This window comes from Palaemon carinicauda, chromosome 23, assembly GCF_036898095.1.
Source record: "Palaemon carinicauda isolate YSFRI2023 chromosome 23, ASM3689809v2, whole genome shotgun sequence".
NCBI lineage: Eukaryota > Metazoa > Arthropoda > Malacostraca > Decapoda > Palaemonidae > Palaemon > Palaemon carinicauda.
In genome coordinates this window covers 77,610,392-77,635,789 of record NC_090747.1, presented here as the reverse complement: position 1 = coordinate 77,635,789, position 25,398 = coordinate 77,610,392, and the positions used below count along the sequence as shown (strand labels likewise).

At 38.5% G+C, this 25,398-nt stretch overlaps 1 protein-coding gene across 4 annotated transcripts in view; it reads left to right on the top strand.

Moving 5' to 3' along the window:
• Positions 1-21,068, top strand: part of Syx6 (Syntaxin 6) — a 200,465-nt gene extending 179,397 nt beyond the window's left edge. For 3 of the 4 annotated variants that reach the window (XM_068347086.1, XM_068347085.1, XM_068347084.1), the window contains exons 7-8: positions 5,946-6,040; positions 10,020-21,068. In XM_068347086.1, coding sequence (XP_068203187.1) covers positions 5,946-6,040; positions 10,020-10,096 — 172 coding nt within the window. In that variant the 3' untranslated portion in view covers positions 10,097-21,068. The remainder of the gene's footprint in view (positions 1-5,945; positions 6,041-10,019) is intronic. The other variant, XR_011039583.1, reaches the window with a different exon arrangement.
• Positions 21,069-25,398: the final 4,330 nt, after the last annotated feature.

Sequence of the window (25,398 nt, the reverse complement as noted above, 5' to 3'; positions counted from 1 at the left end):
CTGTACCATAGTCTTCCATTGTCTTGGGGTAGAGTTCTCTTGCCTGAGGATACACTCGGGCACACTATTCTATGTAATTTCTCTTCTTCTTGTTTCATTAAAGTTTTTATAGTTTATATAGGAAATATTTATTTGAATATTGGTAATGTTCTTAAAATATTTTATTTTTCCTTTTTTCCTTTCCCCACTGTGCTATTTTCCCTGTTAGGGCCCCTGGGCTTATAGCATCCTGCTTTTCCAAGTAGGGTTGTAGCTTAGCAAGTAATAATCATAATAATAATAATAATGATGCTGATGATACACAGCAATCTACGTACGCGTGTGCTTCAGGGTCTGGTGGCGTGTGGAGTTTCCCCCAGTGTGTTGAAAGCTATCCTGTTGCCATGCAATGTGTTGACACCTTAGGTTGTGCAGGTAGTTCCTCCTTGTCATTTTTGAAGGAGCAGGTAGCTGGCTACTTCTTCCCCAGTGTCTCCAGTTCCTATGCCCCCCAATGAATCTAGTGAGTGTAAAGCGCATGAAATGGAGGCTGCTGTGAAATAAGAAGAGGCCCCCATTGCTTGACCCTCTGCCAATGACCTGTGTCAGTGAGACCAGTGTCCGTAAGGTGCCCCACGGACCTGTTACCCATCTCTGTGCCATTAACCTCAGTCCTGTGATGCCTTGAGATTCCTGTCTAAGCAACATCTGTGGTTACTCCCTGCAAGGGAGTGTCATTGTCAATAGTAGCTCAGACCTCGACGCCTCTGTTTACAGAGCTGGGGAGGAAGGGTGGTTAGAGGAAGAAGTGAGCATGATCCTTCTCTTTCACCTATTCTTCCTTTTTTCCTGTGTCTGATGCTTCTTCAATCAAGAAGTTTTAGGAGTCTAGGAATTCCAATCATAAGAAGTCCCGTAGGATTCCTGGCAATCTCGCCTGTCTTTCGGGAGGTGGGTACTGTTCCCAGCCCTGTTGTCGGGAGTTGGGGACTGTTCTGAGCCGAGCCTTGTCGTATATGCATGGACCTGTACACTCTTTCCATTGGCTATGTATTGAAGGAGCTTGTCCCCCTCCTTCAACTTTTAAACCTGGTGGGGGGAGAGCTGCTCCCTTCTTGATCAGAAGTAAAGTACTTCAGTACACCAAAGTGAGAGGATAGCCCCTCTTGAGGACCTCATTGTGCACTAGCATGCAGCCGGCACTTACAGGTCAATTGGTTACAGGTCACAGCCCTGTATTCATGTCCATGGAGCCATGGCTTACTTCCCATCCCAATAAAAAAAAGGAGAAGGTTACAAGATACTTCTTCTGTCTTTGTATTGGTTGATGCCAAAAAATGTGCTCTCCTTGGTTGTCTGTAGTATGTTTCTGGATCTATCCTTGGACATGATCACTGGTATTCATGGTGGGAGATAGATTTCCTGAGCACTGAGCAGCCTGCTGAGCTCTAGGTACTTTTTAGGGAATAGGGCATTCGCAATTCTGCCTTTCTGAAAATGCAAGACTCAAGAGTCTAAGTGCTCCTTTATAGAGGTTCTTGCACTCCTACATGACTGCAACAAATTGGGTGTGGTGACTATGGGACCAGCTTCAGTTAGAACTTTAGTCACTGGTTGGCGCTTTGGTGCCCTTCAGGGAGTTGAGACCGTCTAAAGCTGCTATGGTCGGATCTTGCTAGTATGACCGTGGACTGAGTAAACTATCAGCAGAGATTCTATGTGCCAGAGTCTTCTATTCTATTACCTCTACTGATAAACTCGTCGGTGCTGGCGAGGAGCCTTCCCTGTGAGACTCGGATGAGAATGCACGTTCTTCTCAGCTAGACTTCAACCATGGCCACCCTCCAAGCAGTTTTGTTTCTTTACCATTGTCAGGCAGTGTGATGTACTTTGCAAAGTCAGTGGGGTTATCAACCCCAAACTCTTTGGAGAAGTACAGGAGGGTCATACTGACTGGTGGGAAAGCAATGACCTTTTTGGCACACAAGTCAGCAAACTACTGGTCCAACTAGGTTTTGAAGAGGAGGGATGCTATGTCCCGATTCTCAAAACTGATTGATCCAGCGGTGGTCCATGTCACTCTTACCAAAGAGTAACATTCAGGTGTTGGTGGAGAAGTGCAGGACTCCCAGATCAACTACGCAGTAACTATGAAGGGTCCAGGTCCTTCGAAGGTGTCTGTGGCCAACTCCTTGGATATGGCCATGCTTGAGTGATCAGTGAGGAGGAAGGTTACCATGGCCTTCTCTAGACCTTGATCAGGACCACCTGCAAATTCTTCTCAAAGGGTATCTATGCTTACACAGCCCTTTCTTGGCCCCCAACCTGGCTAGTTCACAAAGGGAGGCTGAGGGGAGAAGATTGAGACACTAAAGTTGGCATTCTGTCTCTCCTGCTGCCACGAGTAGGGAGATTGCTATTATACCATTGGGTAACTGGGCAGCAACACTTGGCTGAGCTTTGAGTAGCGAGTGTTCTACTAGACGGTTACTTGTCACCTTTTCAGGACCGCTGCCCCCCTCCCCCCTTATCTAGCAGACTGATAGCATTCTCAAACTATCCTCCAACATCACGCACGGAAGGTTACCTTGTTGACAGGGGAAGAGATGTTGGAGATGCCTTGCTTTTAGTGGATGTTAAGGATGTGTGCTTCTAATTGTCTATCCATCAGTCCTCTCGGAGGGAATTGCCTCTGCTTCATCCTCTACTGAGTGGTGTAACAATTCAAGAATTGTGTTTTGAACTGTACAATGTTCCCCAGGTGTTCACTTAAGTGTTCACATGATGTCAGCTTGGGCTAATTTGCATGAACTTATCTATCTTGATACTTGGTTCATCCTGGCCTCCTCTAAGAGGCAGTTGCTATAGGATCAAGATTGCCTGCTCTCCTTTTGTCATGATCTGTGGATCATGATATATTGTGAAAACTCTAATCTTACACCCAAGCAGAGGTTGAAGTACCTGGAATTCTGATAGACATGACAGCTGGGAGAATTTGTCTGTTTGACAATCTCATAAGCAAGCTCATGTAGGTAGTTCATCCCTTTCTGTCCAAAACAGTACTTCCTGCTTAACATTGCAAGTCTTTGCCACCTTATTGTTATAGAAGTTTGTTCCTCACTGGCATCTCCACCAGAAATCCCTTCAGTAGTGTTTGAAAGATCACTAATCTATCCTGTTCCAGTGGAACAAGAGCTAAGGGCAGATCTTATATGGTGGGTGGATGAAGATAAACTTGCTAAGGGAGCCTCCACTTGACTCCCTGCCTCCTGACATGCAACTGGTCTCATTTGCATCTAAGGAGAAGCATGCATGACGTAGTTGTGTTAGGCACGTTGTCAGCAGAAGAAAAGCATCTGCACATCAACGTCCTGGAGAAGTGTTTGTGGTATTGCAAGCATTCCAATTAAGTTTCATGAGGTACTCGGCTAGTGTTGATGAGCGACAACCCCGTCATAGTAGTTTATGTCAACAAGCAAGGAGGCATGGTTTCCCTCCCTGTTTGCAAGTTGACGAAGAAGAGGCACATCTGGATGGTGAGCCACACCATAAAGGCATCAGCCAGATACATTCAGGGCAAGAGGAATGTACTAGTAGACACTATTAGTCTCCATGGGTAGGTTATAGGATTGAGTGGTCCATACATTCTTGTTTAGCAGATAAGCTTTTTGCCTTGTGGGGTGAATAGGCTGATTCGTAGTGAGCCCCACAAAGCAAGAAGCCTTTCCGTTAGGCAAGGATGTAGGGACCAAAATCATGTACTAGTAGACACTTACAGTCACTAGGGGCTGGTTATTGGATTAAGTGGTCCGTACACTCTTGCATAGCAGAAAACTTCTTACCTTGTGGGGTGAACAGACTGATTCCTTGTGAGACCCACAAAGCAAAAATATTTTTCATTATGCAAGGATGTAGGAACCAATACCAGTTTACGGTTCTCTAGTTCCAAACCCATAGGCAGTGTTCAAGGGCAACTTCCAATATCAGTTGGATCATCTGGAAGCCTACACCTTTCCCCTGTTCAGCCCGACTTCCCAACAGAAGAGCCATGTGTTGGTCACTCCAGAGCTCATGATGACTCTGGTGACTCCTAGATGACCCTAAGCTGTGTGATATCATGATCTGTTAGCCAATTTGGTCAAGGTCTTGAGAGCATTATGCCTATTGAACACACTTTTTCTGCCTGCCCCATCTTTAGAGGTGTTTTCAATCCAGTCTTGCAGACTATCCAACATCTCTTCTGAGCTAAAGGCCTTTAGCAAGGAACTGCACAAGAGAGGTCTGGGTACTTTGGACAGACTTCTGCAGTTGTCTACCAGGAATAAAGGGGTACCTCTCCATTTGTAGAATCTCTAGCAGGGATTGTCCTTTCTTTTCTTTCTTTACAAGAAAAATACCTCTCATTTACATATGAGAAAGGCCACTACTCAGTCTTAAGGCTTTATCTGTTGACTGACAAGCATAGACCTCTCTTCCTTGTGGGAATTGTCTCTCTTAATACTGTATGACCCTCAAGATTCTGTTTGCTAGCCTTACCATAGGTGAAAAGAGTAGACAAGTTGTGCAAACTCTCTTATGTGATAACCCCCTACTGATAGTTGGAAGGAGGTATCCTTTAATTTTGTGCTCAAATACGTGGTGAAAACCTAGAACCCATCGGCACACAATCTCCATCACCGCAGTACATGAAATGCCGTTTGCTAATCCTGAGGAGATTATTTTATGTCCAGTGAAGATTCTGTGGTGCTATCTGAAGATGACTTGACATCTCAGGCCTTAATTTCCATGTCTGGTCCTTAGCATTGCCAGAACCAAGAAAGAGGTATCAAACAACATTGTCTCTTTCTGGTTTTGTGAGCCCTATCAAAAGGCCAAAAGGTTGATCGGATCAACTTGGACAAAAGCTCATGAAGTTTGGGTTTTGGTCCCATATTGGCCTTATCAAAGAATGAATCTTGCAGTCAGCCAGGTGCTGAAGGCAGAAGTTTGGAAGTGCTAAACAACCTTCACTGCCATCTATTTAGGGGGATTATACCCTCAAGTCCTTTGACCCTGTGCTGGCTGCTTAAGTAGTTGGGTACCCCATCACAGCTCCTACTTGGGACAGGAAGCATCTTGTCTATGGTAATGTGTTTGATGTATGTCTGGATAAAATGTAGAATGACTAGCTCTTTTACTTCTACTTTCCTTCCACCTGGGGATGAAGCGGACATACCTTTACCCTCTGGATCTGATATTGATGATGGTAAGCTACATATCTGAGCTCCATTTTTGTAAGACTATATCTGTCAGAATTAGTTCTCCTCAATCTTCCTTTAATGAAGGGCAGGATGGTGGAATGAATATCAAATCCATTGGCCAGGTATTTCATTCCAGATTACATCTCTGCTTTGGACATGAGAGATTCCTTCATCGGCCAAATACCAGATGCATAGTCAAGTACTTGCAAGGCCTTATCAGCCTACTTATGCTTAGGCAGATTGGAGATTGCTGGAGTCATCTGCCTTACTCCTATACTGTGCCAGGGTGACTGGCATATTCCATGGTAGAACAAGACCCAACCAGTTTATGTCTCCTGATTTAAAGGACTAAAGGTTTGTATATACATAGGAACAGATGAATTTCAAAAGTACTGTAATTTTTATTTTTCCTAGCTATACAAACCTGGGTCCTTTAAAGTTAAACTTCCAACCTCAACCACCCCTACCAGTCCTGAGCTGAAGGTCAAAAGTGAAGTCTTTGACAGGAAACTGGGTGGGGATACTTACGTGCGTGAAGTCTTGACAGGAAACTGGGTGGGGATACTTACGTGCACTCACCACCTATTGTCAACTACCTTGTTCTAAAATTCAATGGCCATTTCAACTCCCCTAAAGACATTTCTTATTCTAAAGGAGTCACATTTGCATAGCCAGGAAAACTTCAAATTAATTTTATAACATTTTAATTTATGTCTTTCTTTCCAGGATGCTGGATGACTTTGGTCATGAAATGGAAACGACTCAAAGCAAGATGGAAACCACTCTTAGCAAAATGGCCAAAGTTATGCACCTCTCAAGTGGTATGTAGGAGCAGTCACTTTCTTAGCATAAAAGAAATGAGTAGATTTCAGGAATACATTTGATATTTAAGTAAAATATTGGTAAATATAATATAATTTGTTCTCACATATTCAAACCTTTGTCCTTTACATAGGAGAATGATATCAGAGAAGCTGGAATACTGCAATTAAAAATTACTAATAGATGTCAACTACTGACCAGTAGTTACCAGTCTAGTAGCAAGGAAGCAAATTCCCCCCCCCCCACATGCTCGCTAACAAGCCACTTTGATTTCAGCCGTCAGCACTGAAGGAAAGTCTTACTGACCGTGAATATTAGCAAATACAGTAAGGCCTCACAGCACAAAATTAATTGGTTCTGTAGTGGCCTTTGTACTGTGATTTTTTCATGTTGAGTCACCTTTTACATGTAAATAGCCTAATTCGTTCCAGGCTCTAAAAAAACACCACATTGAATGTTTAAGAGAAGGCTAAACTCCACTAAACTCAATGAAATACAGTACTGTACAATCATTTGGATCATTTAATAATATCCTAACCGTTAGTAACCTGTAAAAAATGTATAATTAGAGCTTACAGTAAAAAAAAATGTGGAACCTTACCTTTGGAGTGAAGCGATGTCTGAGAGCAAAGTGGCGAGGCGGTAGAGAAGGATGACAAACGGCAGAAAACGTTAACAAGTGGCAAAAAACAGACATTTAACTTTACAAAACATTGATAAATTGCAGAAATCATTAACACTTAATTTTAGGAAACACATCAACAAAAGCCAGAAAATACTGACAACTTTACGATAAACAAGATTATTTTTTTTTTTACTTTACTTTACAAAACGCAAAGTACATACAAGCCACTTCCCCTACCCCCCAAAATTGGGGGAAGTGCCTTGGTATATGTATGTATGTACTTTGCGTTTTGTATTTTCTAAATTTAATTACATATTTTCTTCATCACTGCCCCTTTTCTTTCTTTTTGGATCACTGAGCTTCCTCTTGACCTACTAGTATTAAAAAACTATCCAAAGAAGCTTGTTTCTGCCTGTTTCTTAAAATTTTCCTGAAAGGACTCAGGATCGGTCGTATTATAGATGGATTTCGGCCATATTCCTTCGCGATCACACTTAACCACATGCCAGCTTTGTATTTCTTGATTATTTCCATCTCTGTCTCCATAGAAAGCATCATCCTCTTCTTTCACTAAACATCCGCCACTTTCTTGGAACCCAGGGCTAATATAGTAGAGAAATGTAATATCGCAACATGATACAGTACAATAGCCACAAAAGTGAAATCGCAGACACAAAGTCAGTGCGTATGATAGCGCTGCCGAAACAAAATGGCTGAGGAACGCAATGCGTAGATGCATGATGGGATACAGTACAGTAGATGCTAACCAATAGGAGACAGCAGGATCTTATGGCTGTAACTAGCATCTGAGTAGGGAGATAACCAAAGGGAGCACGGAAGGATGGTGGCGAGTTTACGGGCTGGCGGCGCTAATTTTAAAATAAGTCTCAGAGACGGTCGGGCTCTCGTACCATACCTCCTTTAGTTGCACGAAATATTTTTGCGGTGCGAGTCATAAAATCCTTCGCATCTCGTTTCGCAGCGTGAAAATTTTGTAAGCAGATTCTTTCGTGTCGAGAGGTATGACTGTATTACTTTTTGTGCGTGTTTGCTGAAGATGCTGACCGATATGCAGAAATATCTGAGAGTGCCACCTAAGACCTGCTGTACTTTTATGAGTGCAAGGTACAAAGAGTGGTTTTCTTCCAAATGGGACTTGTGGTTGGAGGAGGAAGAAGTCAAGAAAGGATTCTTCTGCCTTGGTGTTATTGTCAAGGTAGAAAAAGGCTCAACCTTTTCTTCCATCCCGGGTACTCTTTCCTCAGTTTCTTTCTCTTCTCCAATGGTCTCCTCCTTGGGCCTATCCGATAAGAGTGGTGACTCTTTAATCTTTGGGCTGGCCTCAAAACGGCCCTTCCATTTCCCCTATTAACACAGGTGGGGCTTCTCCTCATGGGAAGCTTTTATTCTGGGTTGACAGTGCCTTACATGTGCTGTGGCACTTCTTGGGTTTGGCAGGTTCCCCTTCTGAGGAGCAGCTGAAGCAGGCCCCTGTTTCCAGACACCAGCAGCAGCAGGAAGTAGCCCTTGCTGTGAAAGATGTTGGCCCTTCAGTGTCTTTGCAGAAGCCTGCTGTAATATTCAGTCCAGCTTTGGAGGGAGATGATTCTCCTAGGTGCCCTTCCTGAAAAAAGTGCCCATCAGTTCCTTCTTCTCCAGATGGGAGGTCCAAGAAGAGAGTGCCTAACCCTTGCCAATGATGATTGAGTTCTTATTTGGAGTGTAGCTTTGGAATATGCTCACATGCTTGTTCCACAATCTCTGCCAGATCCTGCCTCTTTATAGGAGGATGCATAGGCGGTTTACATCTTCCAGAACTTTCAGAGACGACTTGCCAGCGAGTACATCCTCCTTATGCTCCTCTCATAGATGCCCTTCTTCTTTAGATGCCTCTCCAAGTATTCTTCAACCAGACAAGAGACTCCAGCGAGCACCTTGATCCGATGAGAGACTCCTGAGAGCTCTTCACCCAGATTTGCCTCAACCCGATGAGAAACTACTGAGCGTTACCTCACCCAGACACGCTTCTTTGTGCACCTCATCTAAATGAGCTTCACCATTGAGAGCCTCACCCGGATGCGCCACAACCAGACATTCATATTCTAACATTTGAACATGCTAGAGCTAAAGACAGCCTTCCTAGGTATTCAACAATTGGTGTTGATGAAGCCACCATAATGGCTTAGGAGAACAAGTAAGGAGGTACCATGTCATTGCAACTTTGCCAACTTTTGAATGGGCAGAACTCAAATCTATTATTTCCTTGATAGCTTACTTGATTCCAGCCTAGAGGAACATTGTGGCAGACAAGTCAAGTAGGCGGTCACAGGTAGGTGGCTCAGAATGGTCTTTAAGTCTTCAGAAAGCAACAGAGATCCTGAATTTGTTGGGTTCCCCAACACTACAGTAGACCTGTTTGCAACCTCACTGAATCACAAGAGTCCTGTCTGCTGCTCTCCCATTCCAGATCCAAAAACAAGCGTTCAAGAAACCGTTCCAGCTCCCATCAGATAGCCTCGATGCCTATTATTTTCTGCCCTTTATGCATGATCAGAAGCATAAATTGAGTTTGAGCAATTCCCAACCTCAACTTTACTCTTGTGGCCCCAAAATGGCCTCAGGGAATTTCATCCCTTTCCTGACATAATGGTATTAGACACACTATCAGATATTCCACAGTGCAGTGGAATCCCTTCAGCCTCATGTGTGGAGGTTACCCAGCAACTCCTTTCAGAGAAAGGCTTTTTTCGTGAGAGGTGTCTGGATCTGTCCGCAAATCCTCGACCTCTGTGTACCAAGCCAAGTGGGCTATCTCCTATGGTTGGTGTCGTGGAAAGGGTGCCTCTTCTCAGAAACACTATTCTGCTCGTATCTCACTTTTTACCTCGCCTCCGCAAGGAGAAACTGCTCCATTCAGTAGTAAAAGGCTATTGCTCAACTTTAAACTAAGTTTCTTGACTAAGGGGAGTAGACATTTCTTTGTATTTTATTTGATGCTATTTTTTTCCCCTCTATTAATGTTATTTTTTTTTCCTCCTGAAATAATTTATAACTGATAAGCTATTAACAAACTTTTCTAGATGTGCAAGTATTCTCTTAACATTTTAATAGGGAAATACTGTTTTTAACTTAAAATCCAATATTATAAGAAAATTCATCTTTTTTTTTCTTTTTTAGTAAGAAAAATTCATTTATTCAATAGGGTTGGCATGAGATTTATATCGTGAATTTTTTATGGAAGGTCTTGTAATTAGATTTTTAGATTTTTTTTACAATTACCTTTAAGGCTAAGTTGTTCTTGAATTTTTATACAATTTGTTTACAGTCTATATTCTATATTTTCTCCCTAACAGACCGTCGCCAGTGGGCAGCAATTGGTGCTCTTTCAGGAATTCTAATTATCATTGTGATCTTATTCTTTGTAATTTAAAATGAAGGTTTTAAGGTAGGGAAAAGGTACATGCAAGTGATAAAGAAACAGCATGGTGAATTGCAGCTCAACCCTTCATTATTTGCACTTGATATAGGAAATATACTTGCATATATACACATACATTATATTAAAGTACTGTACAGTAATTTGGTATATGTATATATTGTACAGTATATGTAATGCTGCTTTATTTTACATTGTTGTTAGATTTATAGGTTTTTTCATTCAAGGCATAGGTCCGGTCCAAGGTGCTTTAATTGCTACTTTCTTTTTTAGAAAAATGTTGAAAGAATTTTGCATGATATTTTGGTGCCTCTAATGACATATTTTTCTTTCATCTCATTATTGTACTGCAAATTTTTCTCCCGGATTGTATGCCATTCTATTGTCTTTAATTGATATTCTGGAAGGTAATAGCTGCTACCTCAACATAATGCATTCATTCGAAAGGCTTTTGCTTTTTAATGGAAAATCATTTATTTTTCCTTTGTTGTGCTTTTAAACTTCTAGTAACTAGGTACAGTACTCTGAAATATGTAAGAAATTGTAATGATACACATTTTGTATTCTCAGATTGTACTATCAACTGAAATTTTCATAATTTTTCTTTTATTTCAAGTTGATACTGATTCAAAGATTATAGTATAATACCAAGTGTAATACAGAATTTCAAGTTCTTTATTTTAGCTCTTGAAATTTAGTTTTAGTTGCTTTTCTGAATCCATTCCTTCATGTGATATCATTTACCTAACTTTTTATCAAGCTTTCATTTATTGTGATAAGAAATTAATAGATGGTAATTAACGAATTCATGATTAATCTGATGGTGGTGTTTGAATTGTACTGCAGTAACTATTTTTTTCACTTTATTAATGTGAACAAGGGACCTGCTACGCTGTTTTTAAATCTGTTTTTATTTGCTCTTTTCATTTTAGAAGTACTGTACAGTAGTGGAAAGTTATTTGGTTGCCAATTTATATTTGCTTGTTTAAATAGAATATGAAATTTGGACCAATATGGCCTGCTGCTAGGGTTTGGAAGGCCATTCAGTGCCCAGTTATTTTTATGTCAGTTGATGTCAGAATTTTTCAAAAAATATGAAAAGATCATACAGTGTTATACACAGTATTGAAGAACATCCTATTTAACTCCTAAAACTTATTAGAAAGTCTAGCAAGGTATGGTAACAATGAAAGGTCTTTGCCTAAAGCTTATGGACCGACTTTTGTTGTAATATATCCAAGTCGTAATTTGATTACAGCATTGTGATACTGTACTGCATAAGGTTCAGCTAGATTAAACTCTTGTCTATAAATGAACCCTGGCAGCAATGGACATTATTAACATTTACCTGCCTCTTATTTATGAAGGCCAATAATTACCTGAGAGTGCTATATTTAAGGAAATTTAAAGACAGCCTCTCTACATTTCAACAATGATATTTATTATTACTGTACTTACATATGCAGAACTTTCAATTAGGCAGCAGTACTTTAGTTGGGGAAGTATTTTAGCTTAGCTTTATGTTTTCACTTTATTAATTTTGAATTTTGAGTACTGCTGGTGGTTATTGTTTCATATGTTGTCATATTAGCTAGCTGCAACAGATAATAATGTTTGTGATAAAAGTTAATTTTCTTGTTTTGTGATAGAATTTTCAAGAATTATATTTCAAATTTAATACCAAAGCTTGAGTTACATGAAAGATGCTGGCCATATCATAAGAGGCTCTTTTTTACATAGTGTAGTACTTATTTATATTTCCTCCCGCCCCTCTTAAAATGGCTTGGTTTTATTCATATCTTTAGTAAATTCTGATTTCCAGTTTTTAAATTTATGGTATGGATTACTATACAACATTTATATTCAGTTATAATATCTAAACAAAAACACTTCCTATTCTTTCCTTAATTACCGATACTTTCGTTCCAGTCATTTAACAACTGGCTATTCTGAATTGTGGAAACATGAAATTTATATTTTTTACAGTAGATGAAATATATATAAAAGTTTCCTTGTTAAATTACCGTAAAATTATGACATGATGCTAAAATGATTGATTAAGAAATTTGAAAATAACCTTGAAATATGTACTTATGAAGGGGTAAAAAGAGAACCAGATTTAGAATTACTGTAGGTTATTGATACAACTCATTGAAAAATATTTATTGTGATTAAAAAGTTTAAATTAATTAAAGATTGAATCAAGTGAATAGCAGATGTTAGAAGATAAGATAGCGATGTAAATTGTAAATGAAGGTTGTAGCAATTTGCAGCTCAAAATAAAGGGACATTATTGCAAGTGCTGGTTCATTATAGGTACAGTAATTCATTGATCTATTAAAAATTAAAGCTTGGTCCTAGGTTCTAAAATAAATTAGGATTCTTCCTCTAAAGATAACTGGAATATAAGAACTTTTGTAGTAAGGTAATGTTATATTCTTGGTTCAGATGTTTTATTCTTGTTGTGATGTTTATAATAGCTTTTTTTATTGAAACAGATATGTCAATATTTTCAAATTAATTTGACAAAATTAGTAGGTGGCAGTTTTTCCTACCCCATTGTATCTTCAAAGTAATTTTTAATTTCATGGAACTTAAGATTTTTCTAAATTACAATAGCTCATATGCCATCTAATTCATTAGGTGGCCAGGCTTATGCATGTTAAAAATCCTCTGACTCAGTGGACTGGTTAAACTAACTGATAATTTTGTTTAATTGTTGGTTCTGCTGATTTTTATCATAAGCATAACCCTTGGAAAAATACATTGTGTCAGATTGTACTGTATTTTAATATTTGAAGGTTTTATGGTTATATTCCCTTGTTCAACTTGAAGTTAAAACATCCTTTTAGAATGGCCATTGCATAATTTTTAATACCACTACTTTGGAATTTTAAATACTCATAGTTCTTGTAAAGCTTCAACACTTTCCATATGCAGTATGATATTGCTTTAGATGTAAAATACTTGAAGTAGATAAAAGTATCAGGAATTAATTCTTAAAGTGACCAACAGTAATAATTTGCTAGGGTTTTAAATTTTTTGAAGGTTTCCTAATTTTTTATCCATTTCACAGTTACTTATATCATATGGACTTTATAACTAGCAAATTCTAAGTTGGTTGCTGTTGTTCCAGTATTAAATCAGTTTTCCTGACCTCTGGTAAAGTCATTAGTCCTAAATTTATTGCTTGTCTGCAAAGTAGATTACAGAAGCTCTTTTATAGTACAGTTATTTTTATGCAGTGTATAATGTGCAAAAGATAAGGGTTTTACTGTATATTAAAAATAGCTTAAGTGAAAGTGTGGAACAGTACTACTGTATTGTACAAGTTCATGCACTATTAGGATGTGGAAGTATAATTTGTTATGGGTGGTACAGTAAGTACTATGTTGTAATTTGAATCCAATTTATTGTCTTGAAGCTGTATAGAATATTGTAGCATGAAATACCTGGACTGGATTGGATTTTATGTGTGTGATGTTGTAGAGATCCTGAAGAGTGCAGATAGGTGCACAATCCCAGTGTAAAAACCTGAAGGCTACCAGTAGCACTCATTTCACCTGAGGCACATGGAAGTCTGTAGGATATGTATGTACTTCCATGCACATGTAGGTTTTTGCACTGATTTTTATACTCCTAGTGGTGTCTAAGAACTAATTAGATGTATGACCCTCGTCTTCCTTCTCAAATTAGTTCATTTGTATAATGTACAAGTTGAATGTTTTCATTACTTGAAACTTTATCAATCTTCTAAGCAACTTCCTATAAATTATTGTAGGTATATCATATTGATTATTGTCAACTGACAGTGTACATATCTTATTCATTATGCTTTAACTTTTGAATTATCTTGTAGACTGAGGGCAAGAATTTTACTATACAGTAGTTCAGTTTGGTTCTTCAGCTTGATATAAATCATGATTTTTTTATATTCTGTATTATAAATTTACCTCAAATCCTAATGTCTAAATCATTGGTTTTTACATGAAGAGGAAGTTAGGAACTAACACGTTAATTATAATGAGTGAACTGTCAAGAAGAATTTTGTACCGTATATTCATAGGATAGGTAGATATTGCAGCAAAATAAATCCTATATATACTATGAATATTCATGAGACCATGAGGACAGATGGCATTCGTTTCTTTTATTTTACACTAAAGATCTTGACTTATTGATTCTGCAATTGTGTAGCTCTTTTATTCTGAATGAATTCTGTCATTATTGCTTCCTTAGGAGTGACTTTTTGAAGCAGACTAATTATTCTAATGTCGATTTCAAGTTTCTTAGTTTGTGGTGCAATACTACGAAAATTCATTTTGTTACATCAACCATCTGCCAATGTAAGTGACGAATACCTCCTGTACTCATAGTATTTTTATATGTACATTGTTCGAATAAGAACTTATTCGGCAGTTAATCCGATCCCACATTATCTGTTAAGGTAAATTTGTATTTTTGGGGCCATTTGTGTTATGGAGAATCAAGAGACATGTTTTTCAGTCTTGTGTGGTGTAGAGAATCCCACTTGTATTTGATTTGAAAATACAACACAGGGGAGGAAGGGTAATCTTTGTTTATGGTATAAATACATGATTTTGGAGTTAGAAAAGTAATTGCATTTATTTGAAATTTACTCTGAGGTTTTCGTGCAATTTGACTAAATTGGAAAGAAACTACAATTGGTTTGCCACTAATAGATGAGTTATAAATTTTGAGTACTAAGCTTTGATTGTTGGGAATACCATGTCATATTTGAAATATTGTAAAGCATTGGAAAACTTTTGTACCTTACTTCCTGCATTCTTATGAAAGGATCTTGAACTGTTTATTATTAGTTTAAAATTTTCCTTTAATCGGTGAAATATTGTATTACAACTATGACGTTATTTAAATTTTAAAAACCCCTCCCCCATTTATCTTTCAATAAGTTTTAAAGAGTTCACAATTTTTACCTGGAAACCTTTTTTTGGAATGACATGTCCAAACAATGGACAATGTTTTAGATTAGGTTTACTATTACATCTTAAAAACATTAATGCAAATGTAAATCTGAAATTTAAGTGTTCATGGACTGGAAGTTTACATGTTTACAAACTAAAACACTGGTTATACAGTGGTGCTCATTGAAATGACATAATTAATAATTCAAACTTGTGGAATAAAACTGCACAGATGTTAGCCCATTTTTAATTATTAAGATCATGAATGCATTAGATATATCCATTTTCACTGGGAGAAGTTGTTAGAGCATGATTTTATTCACTTTATTTTTTGTATGTAAAGAAATTATGTAACAGCTCTCAATCATTACTTGTTCTGACCCAAATACAAACCATTGTCTTATAATAGGAGTATGACTTTTCTGAGAAGCTGGAACAGCTGTTAAAAATTTGAAGAGGTAGTTATGACTACAGACAGGTGGTGGGGTCCCAACCCACTTGTCAGTCAGCTAGGCACTCACTTTTGACTTCAGCCATAAGGAGTACTGTACACAAGTTTTTTTTCCAGCTTAAATTTGGCTGTTTTACTCTTTCTGGTTTATCTTTGTAAATAAATATGCAGACAGGCTATTGTGTTCTCGTAAGCCTGGATTAAGTACAACTATATGCAATTTTTTTCTGGATAAGCAGCAAATGCGTCACACAAACCTGCCATTAATCTCAACAACCTTGTGCCTTTTGCAAGAGGCATGTCTGGTTGCAATCATCCTCTTACTATATTTGGCTGAATGACAACAATCGTAACCTAAAGAAGTTGGTCTTTTTTGGGCATCCCTTCCTACTTTGTTCCAGTGGAGCAAGAGGTACTGGACACTTTCCTTGTGACTGAACATTGAAAACCTTGCTAGGGGAGTGCTATTCATCAGACACTTGTGTTCACGGATGTATCCAAGAAGGGGTGGGGTATGCACCTGAGGGATCAAGTACTTCAGGGGCATGTTTCCCAGAAAAAAAAAGTTGGTGTATATTACCTAGGAAATGAGTGCAGTATTCCTTACACTACAAATTTTCCAACAGAGTTTGATAAGGTACTCAGTAGTGTTGAGGAGATAGAACACTACAGTTATAGCATACTTCAACAGGCAATGAGGGACTGTCTTGTACAGGCTTTGTAAGTTAGCAAAGCAGTTGCACATCTGGGAAGTGATCAATATTGTAGGCCTGTCGGCAAAGTTTGTTCCTGGAAAGAGGAATGTTTTAGCAAACATGCAGATGCAATTTGTAAGTTAGAGTAATCCCTTCTTCATATAACAGAAAGTAGTCTTACACTCTGGTGATCACCAGAGATTGACCTTTTTGTTTCATGGCCCAAGATGGATTACTCTGTGTTTAATTTCTCTATTTGAGAATCATGGGAAGGATTCAAAGACACTGTCCAGTGCCAATGGGATCACCTGTACTCTTACACTCCCTGTTCAAACTGGGTTTGTCAGTGGATCAACTGAGTGTTGATCATGCAAGGTGTCAGGATGATCCTGATGGCTCCCAGATGACCACAAGATGAGTGGTATTCCAATCTATTAACACGGTAAAGTAGATCTTCCAAGAAAATGACCCCCTTGGAACACTACTCTGTCAGCCACAACTTCTGAGATGCATACCTCCAATCTGTAAAATTGGTTGCACTTCATGGTACAATACTGTACAGCATCTTGAGCAAAAGGCATATTCCAAGGGATTGCTCAAATGTCTGGGGGAACTATGACAGGCCTCTGCAGCTGTCTTCTAAGGAAGTGAACCAATTTCTGAGTTATGTTGTTAGAATGGAGTACTCTGATCGTAGTGGCTCTTCAAAAAGAGACGTGCCTATTAGTTGTGGAGGGAAAAGCTACTGCTCAGCTTCAAGCTGGCTTTCGACTGAAGAACTAGACCTATACTCCTTGTGCAAGTTGCCTATACCTGTGAGGAGATTCAATCCGTCATTCTCGTTCCGGGACTGTTTTCCCAAATCTGTTATGCATGCCCCATAAGAGCCTTTGAAACGAGTGTTAGACAAAGACTACCTTAGCTTTGGCAAAGATTAGCTGGCCTTTGGCATCTTGTATGTCACTAGTAATTTCAAAGATGGCAAAGATTAGCTAGCCTTTGGCATCTTGTATGTCACTAATAATTTCAAAGAATGGGAAAAGGTCTTTAGCTTATTTCTGAGTTTATGGCCAAGACCCTGCTTCCCATGATACCAGGTTTGAGTCTCTTCTCAGGAGGTGTCCAGAGGGTGTCAGAATGACTGGCTTTTATTTCTGTACAGCAGAAGCTCCAAGAGGAGTGAGCCGGAGGAGTGGACCTGAGACCTTAAGTCTTTCCTTAGCACTGGGATGATAAAGAAAAAGATATTAAAGAACACCTTCTTTCTCGCTTTGTGAGACCACTAGTTGGTCTTATACACAACCAGTGGGGGGTGAAAGGCCGTGAGCAAGAGCTTGCCAGGTTAGTGTCTGGTGAAATAAAAAGAAATTTCCTTTTAACATTTTTTTGCAATTTAATTCCATATGTTGGAGTTTTATACTTCCAAGGTTTACCTGGCTTTGACTAAGTAGAACTTTGTTTTTGGGCTTTCAAGTAGAGGATTTTAAGGGGAAGGAATGATACCTCCAAATATATTTTAATTATTTACAGTATGACAATACATGAACCATTATATGTTTTGTTGTAATAAATACATAGTATATTACTGTACTGTTTGCAAAAATTTGTCATACTTCCATGTACGTGGATAAGAGGTTTTGTTGTATAGTTTGAGTACATGCTGATAATTTTGACCAAAAACCAGAATTGCCATTGAAACTTCAATTGAATTTAAAGAATTATACCTAACTGGAATGATATTCTTATATTTCTGATGAATCTTTTTAATAGTAAGGGGATGGGATCAGAAATTTGTACTGTATAAAAATGTAGAAATATCTCCCAATACATTGTTTTTATTTCATTACACAGACTGGTATCCTTTATTGTACTTGCCACAAAACTTATCAATCACAGTTACTTTTTGTTTAACAAATTAAACTTAAAAGATAATACCAGATTGCAATTGACCTATTCAGGAATTTACTTTAGTTATCAGAGTTGTGGGTAGATATAAAACATTTCAAAGTATTAAAGTATTATTGTCACATTTTGGATTTTTTTCTTTTAAAAATTAGTTATACTGTGTCAAGCACTTTCTGTTGAATCTTTAAAAAATTCTCAAGATTTAGTGTTGGAATTATTTCAGTTCACTGTTGGGGGGGGGGGGGGTTTGCATGAGCTTTTGAATAATTTACTCGTACCATAATAAGGTTTTGTTAAACTTTCCAAAGAACTTGTAATCTAAATTACAGGCCTCCAAGATTTATATTTGCTCTTAAATGAATTGGATTTTAGATATTAACTGCCATTATATTACAAATATACATGTACCATAAATAGATTGATTTCTATTCCATATGGAATACTGTGCCTAGAAAAACTTTTGTTAAAAGATTTATTGCTTGCTTTTCAATTTCAGATTGGCTTTTGTCATACCATGCTTTATAATTTATTTAACACAACTAACTTTATTAGAACCATGAGAATTATCATTACAACCTAAATACTATTTTCCTTCATCAGAAATTTAAAAAAATTGTTACTCAGATACAGAAAGAAGAATCTTCCGTGTCATTTGTAAGATTAGACATAGATGGAGCCTATCAGGTTTTAAAAATGGTGCTATTTTTATCATGTTCAAAGTTTAAAATTTTCGTGCCAATTCCATCTCCAATATTATTGTAGGACTATATTAGTTTTCTTATATCTTTATTAAGTGACAGGTATAATATTGCTTCCTTATCAGATTGTTTATCCTTTGATCAAAGTACTAAATGAATTTGGGTCATCTACTAATTTTTTATGTTCTTATTGTGCATCAAAGATCCAGTTTGTTCCAATGTGAAATACAAAATATTGTTCTTTAATAGGGGGGACTTTCAGTGCGAGCATTTTATTACAAGGGGTTAAATAACCAGCTCCCATATAGGACATGGAGCATCTTGTCAATGGTATCATGTAGACGTAAGTCTGGAGTGAATGGTAGAATGACTGACTCTTATTGATCATTTTTCTGGCCCCTCTCATGGGGACAAAACCATCAAAACAGTGCATGCTGGATCAAACTTGTTCCAAAGAATATCTCCCCCATCCTACTAAGTGAAGGGGAGGATGGCGGAATTTATATACCAACCCATCAATCATAATGCAAGTATATTATTCCAAGCTGATTTCGTACAGGCCAGACCCTGTCAGTCTTCTCATCCCTATGAAAGAGTCATGAGGTTACTTGAATCACCACTTTGCTCTCATAATAGACAAGGTAGTCTCACACTTTCCAGGAAAGAAAAAGAATCATCCACTTTGGTTCTAGGGGCACTACCAACCTCCACCAAACATCAAGTCTCCCCATTAAAGGATGATGGTTTATATTTTGCATCGGAAAATATCACAAATTCTTAAAGTAAATTAATTTGAAGTTTTCCCAGTTATGCAAACCCAAGTCCTTTACATTAATTTCCCTCCTCAACCAACCCTTTTAATCCTGGACCGAAAGGTCAAAAGTGAGCCAATCTAACTGGTAATGGGGTGGGGTTTCTCACCCGCTCCCTATATCAGTTATTTAACCCCTCGTTAAACAATTCTAATGACTAATCCAACTCGAGCTGAAACAGTCTCCCTAATAAAGGACTCTGGTTTTTAAAGCAAGGATAAATACAAATTACTTAAAAATATAAAATTTGTGATGTACTCCTTTAAAATTAATAATCTTTTCAGTTAAAAGTCATAAACAGCCTAGGTTGTATAGGAATCTTTTATAATTTGCATTCTAAATATTTTGATAATTAATACGTTCCCAAGTTTGAAAAATATATAAATGCTATCGCACTATAAATCTTAAGTAATGAAAACAAGTTTTCTGGGTAGACTTTGTGACTTAATGATAAACTTAACCTAAATTTTTACTAGACATTACAATATAAGCAGACATGGTGGAGAAATTATTGTCTGTATGTAAAATAAAATCATAAAAACTTCAATGAACTCAACTTAAAACTTCTGTGTTCTTGATTAAGAAAAAATATCTTGCACATTACTTAGCTGAATTTACAGATTTTATAGTAATGGAACATACCAATTTTGTGATCAAGTTCATTTGAAATATTATTTAACAGAATACCTGATTTACCAGTACCTTGTGAAAGTCTTTTGTATGATGTTAATGTGCTTTACTATACTTGAGTAAATTCCTTTAAGTTATTATTTTGATTCTTTTCATCTTATGTACAGTATTAAAAAGGAAAAAACACAAAAACCTTTTGTATAATTAAGAATTACACAGATTGGAAAAGAAACTGATTTCATGTACTCAGAGTTTGTAAATGGGATTGTTATTTACTTTATATGGAAAATATACTCCATTATAGTACCATGACAGCGCAAGGATATTGATGTTATGAAATCTATTGGAAAAATTATTTTTTAAATTGTTTAAGACCTAGGGGGAAGGGGGAACAGAATGACAAGCAGTAACACTGAAATAGTCGTGTACATAGCCAATGTATCTGCCATTCAAGATCAATATATTTCACAGCAAGGCTTTTCAGTTGTAATACTTACATACCATTAGTGTTGCAAGTCCCCAAGAAAACACAAAAAATATGTGCTTTAAGCCTTAGATGCTATTTTTGGAGGTTACAGAAAATGTACTTTTGTTTTAAATTTTAAAAAGTGCATATTAACTGCCTCTTCACAATACCCACATTTTGACTAAAATAAAGTAAATATATCTCAAATTCATATAAAATTTGTAAAAAAAAAGACTGCTATTGTACTAGAAGCACTTCACTGAGGTGCAGATGGAGTAAAGTGCCGCGTTAACAAGTGTCAAGTTTTATTGATCTCTGATCATTATTGTACAGTACACAGTAAATAAAACAATCAAATTGTTATTTTTGTTTCATTCAAATTACCTAATATATTGCATGTACCGCAAAGATGGTAAAGGCAAGATAAGAGGAAAGAGCCATTTGTTCCTACATGTATACAAAACCTAACATCCTATAAAATGTATTCAGTGGCACTGGAACAACCATGGATTTGTTAACAAGGTTGTTGGTTATGACAGGTGATGCAAGGGGGAGGTCCTACCTGCCAGCCTGTCACAGAATAGCCACTTCCAGTGCAACTGGTGCTGATGTACGTACCACTGCACTATTCCACTGCTTTCTTGACTGTTTGATCTTTTCATTCATTTGCTTGTGAATTTTTTTTTTTTTTTCCATTTTTTTTTTTTTTGCTAGTAAGTTGAAGCACACCGAAAGGTAAGCATGTGGAAGTGAATTTTGTTCCTAGGAGAATACATAACTTCAAACCCACATCTGTAGATTGGCTCCCTTTGGAATGTTGTTCGCCCTCTCTTGCTCTACCAATCCCTTCTCCTTCCTCCACTTTCTTTGTTGAACATTTATTCCTAGAGAAGATAAGTGATCAAGATAGTAGTGTGGGAAGGCTTTTTGCTAAAAGTTCCTTGGAGGTTATAGCAATCTCTTTCCTTTTGGGAGAGGGTGACAGTACTCGCCTGCTGACTGGTACCTTGAGGGCAAGTCAAGCCAGCGTGAGCCAGTATTACAGTTACCTCTGTTTCCCTGTGAGCAGGTAGGTGGCCCTACTCAGACTGAATGTCGACATCGAGGTTGCTCAAGATGTTTGTGAGCCCAATATGATGAATTTCTCCTAAGACTGGGTGCAGTTGAGCAGTCTCCGCCGGAACCCAACACGGACTCCTTAGGCCAGGTGAAGGAGAGATGTTTTGCACACACTTCCCATTCCTGCAGTGAGTAGGAGAATGTTCTTACCTTCAAAGAACCACTCTCCTCCATCAGGAGAGAGTAACAGAGCTCACCCTTTGATTAATTCCTTTGGGATCCACCAAGCAAAGTATGAGCCGTGTGTGATAGCTATTGCCGTGGCACCAGTTGCAAGTGAGTGGTCCCACGTGCACCATAAGCCAGGTAAGCATAGGGTATATGCTGTCCCTCCTCCTTCGGAAGGGAGCCAAAATGCTAATCTGGCAACTATTTTCCCAGGATTTGGTCAGCCGGTCCATGACCTCAGTAAGGCAAATACTTCTAACATACTGACAGCAGGTAATGATTCCTCTATGGATCAGGTACCAATACTGTTCATGAAATGTCCCTTCTGTTGGGCATTTTGGCGAGCTCTTGTGTAGGTTCTGGGAGAGAGATTCTACACTGGGGGTCATATAGAATATCTCTCTCCAGCCAGAGCACTTTTAAGAAAATCACAGACTCGTTCGCCTGCCTCTGCCAAAGAAGCTTTTCAGTATAATTTGGATCCCTCCACCTCAAGGAAACAGACCATCTCTCTTCAAGCAGTCTTGCCTACACTGAGACTGGGTCGGATGGTCCTTATCCCCACGGCACAGGCACACAAGCCTCCTGCTGACTGATGAGGACAGCATTTATTCCTAGAGAAAATAAGTGATCAAGATAGAAGTGTTGGAAGGCTTTTTGCTAAATGTTCCTTGGAGGTTATAGCAATCTCTCCTTTTGGGAGAGGGTGACAGTACTCGCCTGCTGTCTGATACCTTGAGGGAAAGTCAAGCCAGCGTGAACCAGTATTACAGTTACCTCTGTTTCCCTATGAGCAGGTAGGTGGCCCTACTCAGATTGAATGTCGACATCGAGGTTACTCAAGACGTTTGTGAGCCCAATATGATGAATTTCTCCTAAGACTGGGTGCAGTTGAGCAGTCTCCGCCGGAACCCAACATGGAATCCTTAGGCCAGGTGAAGGAGAGATGTTTTGCACACTTTTCCCATTCCTGCAGTGAGTAGGAGAATGTTCTTACCTTCAAAGAGCCACTCTCCTCCATCAAAAGAGAGTAACAGAGCTCACCCTTTGATTAATTCCTTTGGGATCCACCAAGCTAAGTATGAGCCGTGTGTGATAGCTATTGCCATGGCACCAGTTGCAAGTGAGTGGTCCCACGTGCACCATAAGGCCGGTAAGCATAGGGTATATGCTGTCCCTCCTCCTTCGGAAGGGAGTCACAATGCTAATCTGGCAACTATTTTCCCAGGATTTGGTCAGCCGGTCCATGACCTCAGTAAGGCAGATACTTCTAACATACTGACAGCAGGTAATGATTCCTCTATGGATCAGGTACCGATACTGTTCATGAAATGTCCCTTCTGTTGGGCATTTTGGCGAGCTCTTGTGTAGGTTCTGGGAGAGAGATTCTACGCAGGGGGTCATATAGAATATGTCTCTCCAGCCAGAGCACTTTTAAGGAAATCACAGACTCATTTGCCTGCCTCTGAAAAGAAGTTTGTCAGTATAATTTGGATCCCTCCACCTCAAGGAAACAGACCATCTCTCTTCAAGCAGTCATGCCTACCCTGGGACTGGGTCCCAGGGTGGGATGGTCTTAAACCCCACAGCAGAGGCACACAAGCCTCCTACTGACTGATGAGGGCTTCATCGCGTCTTTCCTTCAAGGCTGTCTCTCTTCTCTGCTTCGGCAAGAGTATCGTGTGGATCCCTCCTTGGGGGATTGGTCTGTGCTTGAAGAGAGCTTTGAGCAGTCTTGCTTAACCTGGGAGTCAAGTCCTGGGGTAGGATGATTCTCATCCAGAGCAAACTGGCGCACTCTCCTATTGCAAACATGGAAAAGGCGTCATAGGGATCTTTCCCTAAAGACTTTCTTCTCTGAATTAGCGGTAGAGTTTCAGGCACTTAATCATTTAAAAATTTTGAAGGATGGGAGGTTCTGTTGCCTTCTTTGTCTCACAAACTGTGATGATAGTTGGGGACCTTCTTGATCTTCTCTACTAGTGAAAGTTTCAACTTTCCAACCTCAAAATCTCATTACAGTAGCCAAACTGTAATCTATCAATATGTTTATGTGATACTAATTTTAACAGTAAAATGAAAGCTATTATATCAGCGAGATCTTTTAAAAGAAACACTTTCGAAATTTTAAGAAACAAAACCTTTAGAACATTACTTCTTACATTACCCTAATCCCTTGTGATAAATGTAGGGAATTAAAAAATTGAATGCCTGAATAAATTCTCACCCCGAAGAAAATAATTTACACAAAGACACAGTATTTGATAAGACTAGCCTCTTGGATAGTCTAATCCTTAATAGCCTACATAGATAACTAAACCTTGTTACTGAACAACTGATGATTGAAAGCCAGAGGCATATCACAGACCTCGTTTATCCAGATACATACTCACTGAACTGTAGGAGTCTTCTCCACGTCAGATAAAGAGGTAATAACTTACCCTATTAGGAAAAGATAAGGATGACTGTCTTGAACCTATAAGTTCTACTATCCCATTGGCATTACAGCATGATGCCTTCTAGAGCAGAATCCTAATGGTTTCCCACCATCAAAAAAAACAAATCCGTTGGAGGTGGAATTTGAGAGACTAGTAACCAATGGCTTATACTGTATGCCTAACCATCTCTCAAATCTAGCTGAACAAAAGGTATGCTTACAGTCAGACCTCATTAATCGCGGGTTCTTGCTTCACAGTTTCGGTTTTTTGCGGCCAGGGCAGGGAAAAAAAAATTCTTTTTGATGATTGTTTACCCATTAAGAATTTGATTTCTAATAGTTGGCAACAGCATTTGGGATGGGCAAGAACAAAGCAATACCTATTTTAAATAAAAATTCTCATAAAAATTGCGATAAAATTCAAGCCAGGCGATGATTTCAAATAGCCAACGCTACACCCCACTACCTATCTCTACACCCAGCTGGTCCTAATTCTCTTTGTACAGTGTATATCCATTTACCGAGGTAAAAAATTACAGCTATATTTGAAATAAACCGAATTTTGATTAAACTGGTGTGTCACTTAACTGTATCCAATAATAATGCATGTACAGTGAACCCTCGTTTATCGCGGTAGATAGGTTCCAAAACCGGCCGCGATAGCTGAAAATCCGCGAAGTAGGGACACCATATTTACGTATTTATTTAACATGTATATTCAGACTTTTAAAGCCTTCCCTTTACGTAGTACTGTTAACAAACTACCCTTTAATGTACAGAACACTTAATGCATGTACTACAGTACCCTAAACTAAGACAGGCACAAATATTAAAGGCGATTTTATATCATGCGTTTCCTAAACACGCCAAAAAGCATGATAAAAAATGACAACCAATGTTTTGTTTACGTTTATCTCTGATCATAATGAAGAAACAGACGCATTTACACATCTGTGTATAGGTTAGTTT